Raw genomic sequence first — 13,454 nt, forward strand, 5'->3', positions numbered from 1 at the left:
GTATAGTGATGTTAGGCTTGTGTGCGGCTGCTCAGCCATGGAAACCTATTTCAAGAAGCTCCCAACAAATAGTTATTGTGCTGATGTTGCTTCCAGAGGCAGTTTGGAACTCAGTAGTGAGTGTTGCAAATGTGGACAGATGATTTCCGTTTCCATTTCACAATAATAGCACTCACTGTTGACCGGGGAAGCTCTAACAGGGCAGATCTATTATTATTATTATTTTTAAAATAATTTTGTAACCCCCAATTTGACAAACAATTTGTTGGAAAGGTGGCATCCTATGACGGTGCCACGTTGAAAGTCACTGAGCTCTTCAGTAAGGCCAATCTACTGCCAATGTGTGTCTATGAAGATTGCATGGCAGTGTGCTTGATTTTATACACCTGTCAGCAACGGGTGTGGCGGAAATAGCCAAGGGGTGTTCACATACCTTTGTATATATGTGACCCGTTTCAGGAAACTAGGCTTATGTCACAAGTCACTACTTCACAGGGGACTCTTTTTTTTATCAAGCATTTCTACTGGAACATGTGAACTTTCATGTGCCTTAATAACACACTTGTATGCCATCTGTAAATAAGAAATAAAATTGTTAAATTACGAGCCTTGTTGGTTAAAATACAGAAAAAGACAGAAATCTTTCCACTAGCCATGATTGGCTGAGGTAATGAGTGGGCCGGACATGCCGAGAGAGGAGTTTGTCTATTTGAGCTGGTCAGTCGGTGTTGGTAATCCTGTCGAACGTGGCTTTAAAAAGAAATGTATCAGGTAGTGGAGCTCCATAAGTGTTGCTCTCCACTTTCTGGAGGGTAGAGTTTTGCAATCCGTGTAATTAGAGTATGATAGTTATTTTCTTAAGGTATAGGGGGCAGCATGTTCACTTTTGGATAAATAGCGTGCCCAATTTCAACTTCCTGCTACTCATGCCAGGAATATAAGATATGTATATTATTAGCAGATTTGGATGTAAAACACTCTGAAGTTTCTAAAACTGTTTGAATCATGTCTGTGAGTATAACAGAACTTATGTAGCAGGCAAAACCCCGAGGACTAACCGCTCAGAAATATTTTTTTTGTCTCTGTCTGTTCACTGAGTTCTCATGATGATATATCAAATGATATTTCTTAGGAACCTGTTTTCAATTCCTACCGCTTCCACTCGATGTCACCAGTCTTTGGAATTTGGTTGAGGTTATTCATTTGTGCAATGAGGAAGTAGGCCATCAAGCAACTGGGTAACACTGTTGAGAGTACGCAAGATGTGAAAAGTAGCGTTGGTTTGTTGTCTTCCTGTATTGAACACAGATAGACCCGTCTACAATTTGATCGATTATTAACGTTTAGAAATACCCAAAGTTGTATTACAAAAGTAGTTTGACAAAGTTTATAGGCAACTTTTGAAATATTTTGTAGTGACGTTGCGTTTTTTGGAAGCTGTTTTTTTCTGGATCAAACATGTCAAATAAATGAACATTTGGATATATGTACGGAATTAATCGAACAAAAGGACCAATTGTGATGTTTATGGAACATATTGGAGTGCCAACAAAAGAAGCTCGTCAAATGTAATGCATGTTTTATATTTTATTTTATGTAGCGCCTGCAGGGTTGAAATATGCTGCCCTCTTTGTTTACTATTGTGCTATCATCAGATAATAGCTTCTTATGCTTTTGCCGAAAAGCCTTTTAATCTGACATGTTGGCTGGATTCACAACAAGTGTAGCTTTAATTGAGTATTTTACATGTGTGATTTAATGAAAGTTTGATTTTTATATCATTTTTATTTATTTGCCGCGCTGCATTTTCCCTGTTTTTTTTTGCCCAAGTGGGAAGCAACTGTCCCCTATACCATAAGATGTAAAAGAGATGGAGAAAACACCTGTTTCCAGATTACAAGTTTATCAACTTTCAAACCAAAATTACTTATAACTTATAAAATGCAATATATGATATACCATTTTGTTGCCTTGAGTCTGTAGTTTTATCCAATGTAAAAAACACAATTTCAAATTTTGCCACATAAGACCAAATCCAGGAGGTGAGTCACATATAGTGTGCGTGTACACAAGTTCAATTACTCACACACAAACGTGCTTAAGTAGGTGGGCATACATATGGGTCTAAAGTACACTGCGGTATTCTTCTCCGGAGGAGAAGCCCGATATCTTATGAGTTCCAACCCAACTTTGCTATATAGTGACTTTTATCATATTTATCTTAACTTTTTTTGTACAGAAAGTTCACACCACTAAGCATTTCTGGACATCAGATTCGACAGTTACTAACCTCGATTTTGACTTCAAATACAACTTCAACCCCGACTCAGCTCTTCCACTGTTCATACTGGACCCTAATTCCTTTGTTCCATGGGCTACCAAAACACTGAAGGCATAGACGCAGGAGATAAGGTGGAGTCCTGGTGAAATTGAGCCGAACGGCACTCTGTTCTATTGGCAAATGTCCAGTCACTCAACAATAAAATGGATGAGCTTCGTTCGAGAGTCTCCTATCCTAGAGCGTTGGACTAGTAACCGGAAGGTTGCAAGTTCAAACCCCCGAGCTGACAAGGTACAAATCTGTTGTTCTGCCCCTGAACAGGCAGTTAATCCACTGTTCCTAGGCTGTCATTGAAAATAAGAATTTGTTCTTAACTGACTTGCCTGGTTAAATAAAGGTAAAAATCAGAGACACTTGAAAAGCTGAAATTGTATATTTATTACTGAAACGTGGCTATGCACGCAGTACTTGGTGGATTCTCCATGCAGCGGCAAGATCGGATGGCAGCTTCTGGAAAGTCGAAAGGAGGTGGAGAGTGTTTTTTCATAGATAACTGGTGTGCTGCTTCAAGGGTAGCCTAGTGGTTAGAGTGTTGGACTAATAACCGAAAGGTTGCAAGTTCAAATCCCCGAGCTAACAAGGTACAAATCTGTCGTTCTGCCCCTGAACCCACTGTTCCTAGGCCGTCATTGAAAATAAGAATTTGTTCTTAACTGACTTGCCTATTAAAAACTATATAATAATAATAACAAATAAATAATAAAATAAAAAAAGTGCAAAGGAAATCTCTAGCTTTTGTCACCTGATATACTGTAGAATACCTCATTGTAAGCTGCAGACCCTTTTATCTACCAAGCATTTCTGGTGGGTGATGACTTTAACGGGGGAGACTTAAAACCATCCTACCTCACTTCTACCAACACGTCTCCTGTGCCACTAGGGGCGCTAAAAGTCTAGACCACATTTATTCTACCCACAGAAATGCATATTAGGCCCTACCTCGTCCTCCCTTCGGCAAATCTGACCATGACTCCATTTTCCTGCATCCTGTTTACATAGAAAAGCTCAAACAGGAATTACCAGTGATGCGCTCACTACAGAAGTGGTGGGATGAAGCAGATGCGAGGCTACAAGACTGTTTTGCTAGTACAGACTGGAATATGATCCGGGATTCATCCGATAGCATTGACGAGTATACAGTCATGGGCTTCATCAATAAGCACATGATGATGTTGTCCCCACAGTGACTAAGAACGTATCCAAACCAAAAACCATGGATTAGAGGCAATATCCATGCTGGGCTAAAGGCTAGAGCTACCGCTTTACAATGAACGGGCCAGGGACATACAAGAAAGCCCGCTATGACCACTGACGAGACATCAAACATGCAAAAGGACAATATAGGAAGAAGGTGCAATCCTATTACAGCGCCTCCGACATTCATCGTTTGTGGCAAGGCTTGCAGACGGTAACGGATTACAAAGGGAAACCCAGCCATGAGTTGCCCAGCGATGCAGAAATCTCAAACTAGCTAAATAAATGCCTTTTATGTTTGCTTCCAGGAATATAACACTGCTTTGCGTGAAAGCCCCTGTTTTTCCAGATAACTGTGTGATCTCGCTCTTCGTGGCCTATATGAGCAAAACGTTTAACTTAAGGATTGGTGGGTTCCCTGAGGGACGGTTGAGCTAATGTAGGCTAATGCGATTAGCGTGAGGTTGTAAGTAACAAGAACATTTCCCAGGACATAGACATATCTGATATTGGCAGAAAGCTTAAATTCTTGTTAATCTAACTGCACTGTCCAATTTACAGTAGCTATTACAGTGAAATAATATTATGCAATTGTTTGAGGAGAGTGCACAGTTATGAACTTGAAAATGTATTAATTAACCAATTAGGCACATTTGGGCAGTCTTGATAGAACATGTTGAACAGAAAGGCAATGGTTCATTGGATCAGTCTAAAACATTGCATATACACTGCTGCCACTGCTGCTCTTGGAGGGTTGGAGCCCCCCTCCCACTCTCCTTCTTGGTCAAATAAAGCAAAGCACCCCCACACAATCACACATCCTCCTCCATGCTTCACGGTGAGAACCACACATGCAGAGATCATCCATTCACCTATTCTGTGTCTCACAGAAAGGCAATGGTTCATTGGATCAGTCTAAAACATTGCATATGCACTGCTGCCATCTAGTGGCCAAATCTAAATTGCACCTGGGCTGGTATAATATATTATGGCCATTGCTCTTGCATTTCAAAGATGATGATACAAAAAATGTAAAACTGTAGTTTTTTTCTTTGTATTATCTTTTACCAGATCTAATGTGTTACATTCTCCTACTTTCCTTTCACAATTCCATAAACTTCAAAGTGTTTCCTTTCAAATGGTACCAGGAAAATGCATATTCTTGCTTCAGGGCCTGAGCTACAGGCAGTTCGATTTCGGTATGTCATTTAAAAAAAAAAAAAAAAAGGGGCCAATCCTTTTAACAGGTTAAAAATCACAAGGCAAATGCTATACCAGGACGCGTTCTCAAAGCATGCACAGACCAGCTGGCAAGTGGCTTCACAGACATTTAAATCTCTCCTTGTCCCAGTCTGTAATCCTGACATGTTTCAAACTGACCACCTTTGTCCCTGTTCCCAAGAGCTCAAAAGGTAACCAGCCTAAATAACTATTGCCCTGAAGCACTCACATCTGCAATTATGAAGTGTTTTGAAAGGCTAGTCATGACACATCATCCCAGACACCCTAGACACGTTCCAATTCGCATACTACCCCAACAAATCCACAGATGATGCAATCTCAATTGCACTTCACCGCAAAGCTCCTTGACCGCAAAGCTCTACAGAGGGACCGCCATCCAGGATCTCTATTTCAGGCAGTGTCAGAGGTAGTCTCTAAAAATTGCCATAGACTCCTTTTCATACATTTGCAAACATTTCAAAATAGCTGTTTTCACTTTGCCATTAGGGTGTATTGTGTGTAGATTGATGGGAGACTTAAAAATGTGGAAAAAGTCAAGGGCTCTGAATACTTTCCCTATGCACTGTGTAAGAAATGTAAGAAATTATGAAAGAGATTTCTGTTTTTTCACTATCTAATTATGGTATGAGGTTGTTCAATGACAGTCAGATGTTTTTTTTTTTAAATATATCACTTAATGGTTTAATTTCAGAGAGACAGATAATAATGTTTTTTTGCAAAATGCTATTTATCCGCCTCACTCTGAGAGAAATAATTATATTTAAAAAATGTAGTACAGTAATATGTTATCTGTATGTAAAACATTTAGACTTGACATTTTCGTCTTTTATTAGATGCTCTTATCAAGTAAGTGCATTCATCTTTGGATAGCTAGGTGAGACAACCACATATCACTGTCAAATATACAGTATACAAACATTACATCCAGATAACATATCACTGTCAAATATACAGTATACAAACATTACATCCAGATAACAATGGATATATAGCGTTTTGCAAAAAAACTAATTTTCTTACACACCTAAAATCTATGAATAAGAAAAATCTGAGAACATTCATAATTTTACTCACACGAAGCAATAATTTCTGATGAAAAAACACAAATGTGAAGAATTGGTGGATATAGCGTTTTGGAAATAAACTCTTCATGTGTTTGTGCTGTAAAATAATATTTAATTTCCATCCTATGTAGCTTGAGTACAAATACTTTTCTTATGGTTCCTAACTAAGAAGCCTGAACATGTGCCAGTGTAACATTGAGGCCAGGGAAGCGTTTAGTAGGCACAAAATGGAAGAAAACAGACTAACATGAAGGGATGATCTGAAGCACTGTTTTGCTTCAGTGTGCCTTAATTCTATTTTGCCCTGTTTTTCAAAAGTGTTGGAAAACTTGTCAATAATCAACTGACTGGCTTTCTTGATGTCTACAGTATTCTCTCTGGTATGTAATCTGGTTTCCGCTCAGGTTATGGATGTGTCACTGCAACCTCAATGATGTCACCATTGCCCTTGATTCTAAGCAATGTTGTGCTGCTATTTTTATTGACTTGGCCAAGGCTTTTGATATCGTAGACCATTCCATTCTTATGGGCCGACTAAGGAGTATTGGTGTCTCTGAAGGGTCTTTGGCCTGGTTTGCTAACTACCTCTCTCAAAGAGTGCAGTATATAAAGTCTGAAAATCTGCAGTCTTAACCACTGCCTGTCACCAAGGGAGTACCCCAAGGCTCAGTCCTAAACCCAACTCTCTTCTTAATTTACATCAACAACATAGCTCAGGCAGTAGGAAGGTCTCTAATCCATTTATATGCAGATGATCTACCACAAAGCTTTCTTAGTGACCAACAAGCTTTCTCTACCCTTAACCTTGTTCTGAACACAGATGACCATCCTTCCCATGCTAGATTGTGGGGACATAATTTAAAGATCGGCAGGTAAGAGCGCTCACAAGCGGCTAGATGTTCTTTACCATTAGGCCATCAGATTTGTCACCAATGCACCGTATAGGACACATCACTGCACTCTATACTCCTCTGTATACTGGTCATCTCTGTATACCCGTCGCAAGACCCACTGGTTGATGCTTATTTATTAAACTCTCTTAGGCCTCACTCAACTCCTATCTGAGATATCTACTGCAGCCCTCATCCTCCACATACAACACCAGTTCTGCCAGTTACATTTTGTTAAATGTCCCCAAAGCACACACATCCCTGGGTCGCTCCTCTTTTCAGTTCGTTGCAGCTAGCGACTGGAACGAGCTGCAACAAACATACAAACTGGACAGTTTTATCTCAATCTCTTCATCCAAAGACTCAATCATGGACACTCTTACTGACAGTTGGGGCTGCATTGAGTGATGTATTGCTGTCTCTACCTTCTTGCTCTTTGTGCTGTTGTCTGCACCCAATAATATTTGTGCCATGTTTTGTGCTGCTACCATGTTGTGTTGCAACCATGTTGTTGTCATGTTGTGTTTGAACCATGTTCAACCATGTGTTGCTGCCTTGCTATGTTTTGTCTTAGGTCTCTCTTTATGTAGTGTTGTGTTGTCTCTATTGTTGTGATGTGTGTTTTGTCCAAAATCTACAGTTGATGTCGGAAGTTTACATACACCTTAGCCAAATACATTTAAACTCAGTTTTTCACAATTCCTGACATTTAATCCTAGTAAAAAATTCCCTGTCTTAGGTCAGTTAGAATCACCACTTTATTGTAAGAATGTGAAATATAAGAATAATAGTAGAGAGAATGATTTATTTCAGCTTTTATTTCTTTCATCACATTCCCATTGGGTCAGAAGTTACACTCAAAAAGATACACTCAATTAGTATTTTGTAGCATTGCCTTTAAAATGTTTAACTTGGGTCAAACATTTCGAGTAGACTTCCACAAGCTTCCCACAATAAGTTGGGTGAATTTTGGCACATTCCTCCTGACAGAGCTGATGTAACTGACCTCCTTGTTCGCACATGCTTTTTCAGTTCTGCCTAATTTGGTGTAGATGATGTAACTGAGTCAGGTTTGTAGGCCTCCTTGCTCGCACACGCTTTTTCAGTTCTTCCCACAAATCTTCAATGGGATTGAGGTCAAGGCTTTGCTTGCCACTTCAATACCTTGACTTTGTTGTCCTTAAGCCATTTTGCCACAACTTTGGAAGTATGCTTGGAGTCATTTCCCATTTGGAAGACTCATTTGCGACCAAGCTTTAACTTGAGTCTTGAGATGTTGCTTCAATGTATCCACATAATTTTCCCGGCTCATGATGCCATCTTTTTTGTGAAGTTCACCAGTCCCTCCTGCAGCAAAGCACCCCCACAACATGATGCTGCCACCCCCGTGCTTCACGGTTGGGATGGTATTCTTTGGCTTGCAAGCCTCCCCCTTTTTCCTCCAAACATAACGATGGTCGTTATGGCCAAACAGTTCCATTTTTGTTTCATCAGACCAGAGGACATTTCTCTGAAAAGTATGATCTCTGCCCCATGTGCAGTTGCAAACCGTAGTCTGGCTTTTTTATGGCGGGTTATGTCGATATAGGTTATGTTGATATAGATACTTTTGTACCTTTCCTCCAGCATCTTCACAAGGTTGTTCTGGGATTGATTTGAACTTTTCGCACATTCATCTCTAGGAGACAGAACACGTCTCCTTCCTGAGCGGTATGACGGCGGTATGATCCCATTGTGTTCATACTTGCGTCCTAATTGTTTGTATAGATGAACGTGTGGTACCTTCAGGCATTTGGAAATTGCTCCCAAGGATGAACCAGACTTGTGGAGGTCTACAAATGTTTTTCTGAGGTCTTGGCTGATTTTTTTGTGATTTTCCCATGATTTGAAGTTAGGCCTTGAAATACATCCACAAGTAAACCTCCAATTGACTCAAATTATGTCAATTAGCCTATCAGAAGCTTCTAAAGCCATGAAATAATTTTCTGGAATTTTCCAAGCTGTTTAGAGGCACAGTCAACTTAGTGTATATAAACTTCTGACCCACTGGAATTGTGATACAGTGAATTATGAGTGAAATAATCTGTTTGTAAACAATTGTTGGACAAATGACTTGTGTCATGCACAAAGTAGATGTCCTAACCGACTTGCCAAAATTATAGTTTTGTTAACAAGAAATTTGTTGAGTGGTTGAAAAACAAGTTTTTATGACTCCAACCTAAGTGTATGTAAACTTCTGACTTCAACTGTATATATATATTTTTTATCCCCTTAAAGGCAGGAGGCCTTTTGCCTTTTGGTAGGCTGTCATTGTAAATTAGAATTAGTTCTAACTGACTTGCCTAGTTAAATAAAGGTTAAAATCAAATAAATAAATACATAAAATGGATATGACCCAGGTGTCTAACCTTGAGCAGGTAGCGGTCAACAGACTCTCGGTCCAGAGGGGAGTTGACATAGATCTCTCCATTGGTGTGGTTCACTGTCCGGATCTCAAACACATCCTGCATGTTCCCTGCCACCAGACTGAAGTTCACCTGAGAGAGAGACAAAGAGCAGAAAATAGTTCAACAAGGCTTGCTTGAGCCCCCCCCCCCCCCATTTCCTAGGTCTTTTCTTTAAATATTCTGTGGTGGAGGGTTAACACACTGTTAGTTTAGCGGTACCCGCAGTTTTTTTTTCTTAGTTAGGGAGGGAGAGGACAGAGTTTTTTTTACCGGGGTTTGAAGGGTGCACGATCATGCGGTCATGCTATGGAATGTGGCGCAGATGAGGATGGGTCTAGTCATGTCATGGATGGTGGTGTAGATGAGGCTGGGCCTTGTCAGGTTATGCTAATGGATGAGGAGAGTGTAGTGGGGAGAGGCAAGAGACTATGGGCGGTGGAAGAGGGTGTCAAGCGTGAGAGGAAAAAGGGGGAGAATAAAGGAGGTGGGAGGGGAGAGGTTGGTGTGGTCAAAGGCCCTAAGGAACCTTCATCTGGTGCTGGGGGGAGGCTCTGACTAGAAAGAAAGGGCAGGTGGTCAGGATGGGAGATGAGAAGGAGCAGGAAGGCGAGTCTGAGGACGATGAGGAGGCTTTCTTTTCAGACTCCACCTCAATGGGTCCAGAGCTGACAGCCAGTCAGGCAGAGGTCAAAGTACAAGGTGAGGAAACAGACAAAGTTCCATCTGGGAAAGTTTATGAGATCAGTACAACACGCTATGAAAAATGAGGGGCATGGAAACGCTTTAGGTTGAGAAAGTGGGTCACAACTGTGCGTGAGGGTCTACCTTCAGACGCTTTTTAGATTCATATTTTTTTTCAGGCATGGGGCTTTTTGAGCTTTGCTATTGGTCTGTTTCTTTGCTGGCTGTTCTCCCACTTCTTATGTCGACTCTTCGGGTAGGCTCTCTTAAAATAAATGGCACCAGAGATGAGGGAAAGAGGAGGAAAGGACTATGTTGGGTGAATTATGTAAAACCAAAAAAAGTACAGGTATTGTTTCTGCAAGAGACGCATAGTGATGTGGTGAATGAAGTCGATTGGGGGTTCTGGTGGAAAGGGTCAAGGGTGCTGAGCCATAGAACAAATATTAGTGCAGGGGTGGCAGTCCTTTTTGCACCGGGTTTGGCCGTAGAAATGTGCTCCTCAAAGGAAGTGTGTACGAGTAGACTGCTTGTAGTAAAAACAACAATTAACAACGGTGGTTTTGTCCTTATAAATGTGTATGTGACTAACACAGGGAGAGAGATGGCGCTTCTGTTTTGGTGTCTTAGACAGGAACTCTCACAGGTAGCCGCCTGAGGAGACGCTGGTGGTCGGCGGGGACTGGAACTGTATGATGGATTTTATGAAATCTAGAAATGGGGAGGAGCCTCATTCAGGCTCAGAGGGAGTGTTAAGGGACATCCTTAAGCAGTTTGACCTAGTGGATGTTTGGAGAACTTGACATCCCAACACAAGACAGTATACATGGGTGAAGGTCTTTGGTGCTAGGGTGAGTGCAGCGCAACTCGATCAGTTTTACATCAGATCAATAGGCTGTTGGGCACTACCATTCTCCCGGTGGGTTTTTCGGATCACCACATAACCATAGCTCGGCTATTTATTTCACCAGGGCTATTGGCAGGCATCCTATTGGAAGTTAAATTAAAGCTCTTACAAGATGCCTCTTTTTGATCAGGTTTCCCCACTTTTTGGTGGGGGCAGCGAAGAGATGAGTAATGAATCTCTGAGTCAATGGTGGGATGTGGAAATATCAAAATGTGTATTTTCTGTCATCAGAATACAGCTCTCCCATCCTTAGAGGCTATAGTAGAGTATTGGGGGAACTCGAGTGTAGTTTCAGTGAAGTGGAGGTAGAGCTGGTTTGGGCAAGGCTAATTTTGCTGAATTTACGTAGGGGCCTGGGCAGTTTTTTCCAGGTTAAAGCAAAGGGAGCACTTGTAAGAGCTAGGTTCTCCATGCTCAGGGACATTGCCCTTCTTCTTTGTTTGGAAAGACAGAGTGGTGAAGCAAACGGTATGCATTGTCTGCGGCTGTCGGATGGGCGGGGGACCTCTGTGGTGGGGGAGATGCGGGAGCGGACTGTGGAGTTTTATACTGAGTTGTATAGGGCAGAGCTGTGAGATCCAATATGTGCTCAGGTTTTGTTTGCATAACTCCCTAAGCTCTCTCTGGCACAGAGGGATGAAATGGACATTCCCCTATTGGCTCATGTACTGGCAGAGGCCGCAACCCAGATGTCCCCCAGCCATGCACCGGGGTCGATGGAATCCCAGTGGACTTCTTTTGCGTGTTGCGTGAGTGAGTTGGGGTAGGATAGTTGCCGATGAGCTGCGGGGGAGGAGGGGTGGGAAAACCCCGGAAGTCCTGGCACAACAAACAGGACTAACATATCTTAGGCTGCTGGAGAGATTCCTGGGGGAAGTCAAGGAGGCACTAACTGTACCGGTAAGGGGGGTGTTTGATAGGCCAAATGGGGAGGGTCCACCAATGTTTCCACCACAGCAGGTGACGGCAGAGACTGGGGACTGGCAAGGGGGTATGGAGGACTCTTTGCACTTTAACACTCTGAGCCGGTGGAAGTTTGGGGGGGTGGGAGGTAGTAAAGTCATCTACAACCTCTGCATTAAGGTGAGGAACATTTGGAGCCTGTCAGGAGTGAAGGCGGTGGTAGGGGGTATGGTAGGGGGTATGGTTGGTTTTAGATGGAGGAGGCTCTACAAACTCCCAGTAAGAAAGAGGTCAGGGGACCTCCAGTGGAGGATTCTACATGGAGCCCTGGTCGATCTGGGAGTCAGACAGGGGGAGTCCTTTCTGTGTCATGAGTGAAACTGTGTATTATGTGTTTTCTGTGTGCGCCAGGTTAATGCCATTAATGTCTCTTTTGGAATGTCTGTGTGAGAGGTTGGGGGTGGAGTTTACTGTTGGCATGTTTATAATGGGGTACAGGTATTCGAATAAGGAAAAGGCCAATGTGTTGTTGAATTTTCTGTTTGCTGAGGCAAAGTTACCTATTTGGCTAAGGAGGAACAGGATCACAGGTGGGGGGATAACATACCCTTTACTATGATTTAATGGGATCTCTGTGCGCCTTACGGTGGAATTTGAGTTCTATAAAATGATCAAAAGTATGGCGATGTTTAAGGAGATATGGTGTGTCGGGGAGGCCGTCTATATAACTGGGGAAGATGGGTTAGATATACAGTTGTAGAAGTGGTGAGGTTTTGGTTATCGTGATGTGTGATGTTGTTTTGTATCATGGGGTAGAGGGCAAGGTGAGTATGCAGAACAAAAAGTCAAAAGTCTCTCTCTCTCTCTAACCAGTGCATTATTCCCAGCATCTTTGTCGCGCCCCAGCACCACAGCCACTCTCTTCCCGATGGGCGTGTTCTCTGGAATGTCCACCGACGAATCAGATGTGATATCAAACTCGGGACTGTTGTCATTCTCATCCAGTATGGTGATTGACACCTGCCACATGCATAGACACAACCAATGAGAGATTGCCATTAACAATGAGGATGGAATGCTACATACCTTTTGATTTTAGTTTGATTAACACGGTATGCTGTTTAAAAATAATTAAAGTACATTTGTGACACATACGTACACACACTTAATTAAGCTTTTCATTAAAACTTTAAGGCAGTTCTCCAGACTGAAGACGGAAAGCAACACATACCTTCTGCAATTCCCCCATGAGATAGCAGTAACGAGGTGAAAACAAAGATTGTCATTAACTGACATTTTCTACAACAGAATAGATTAAACAAATTGTTACATGGTTCATTATTGAAAACAGGTGAGACCTGACAACGGGCAGAGATGGGCAAAGATACTTTCTTGTTAAAATGACAAAATACTCTAAAGACCAATGTATCAAAATGCAATTTAAAATACTTCTGCAAAGTGTGTTATAATTACAATCACATTCCTATAATCACAATATAATTATTTGAGGTATTTTGATATTTTCAAAATACAATATACATTTGCAAGTATATGCCTTCACCACAACAACATTCTCAGTTAAGGTAACCATGTGATAGACTGTGATGTGGTAACAGACTGTGATATGTGGTTGTTTATCTACTTTAGTTGAATGCAACGACTATAAGTCACAATTACCTAAATGTAAATGTTTATGTAAAAATGATTATTGGCCTTGTTTTGGGGGCAGAGCTCTTTAGAATAATGCCCAGCTTGCTTTGCAAGTGTTAATATTTATATTAACAT

The 13,454-nt window shown here is 41.5% G+C and overlaps 2 protein-coding genes across 3 annotated transcripts in view; one reads left to right on the forward strand and one right to left on the reverse strand.

Moving 5' to 3' along the window:
* The window catches only part of LOC109889705 (cadherin-23), a 648,086-nt gene that overhangs the window by 163,457 nt on the left and 471,175 nt on the right, over window positions 1-13,454 (reverse strand). For both annotated transcript variants that reach the window (XM_031823245.1, XM_031823244.1), the window contains 3 exons: window positions 12,901-12,903; window positions 12,540-12,689; window positions 9,140-9,268 (listed from right to left, as the gene is read on the reverse strand). In XM_031823245.1, coding sequence (XP_031679105.1) covers window positions 9,140-9,268; window positions 12,540-12,689; window positions 12,901-12,903 — 282 coding nt within the window. The remainder of the gene's footprint in view (window positions 1-9,139; window positions 9,269-12,539; window positions 12,690-12,900; window positions 12,904-13,454) is intronic.
* Window positions 1-13,454, forward strand: part of vsir (V-set immunoregulatory receptor) — a 57,714-nt gene that overhangs the window by 37,312 nt on the left and 6,948 nt on the right. The gene's annotated exons all lie outside the window — the stretch shown is intronic.

Source organism: Oncorhynchus kisutch, linkage group LG4 (assembly GCF_002021735.2).
Source record: "Oncorhynchus kisutch isolate 150728-3 linkage group LG4, Okis_V2, whole genome shotgun sequence".
NCBI classification, from domain to species: Eukaryota; Metazoa; Chordata; class Actinopteri; order Salmoniformes; family Salmonidae; genus Oncorhynchus; species Oncorhynchus kisutch.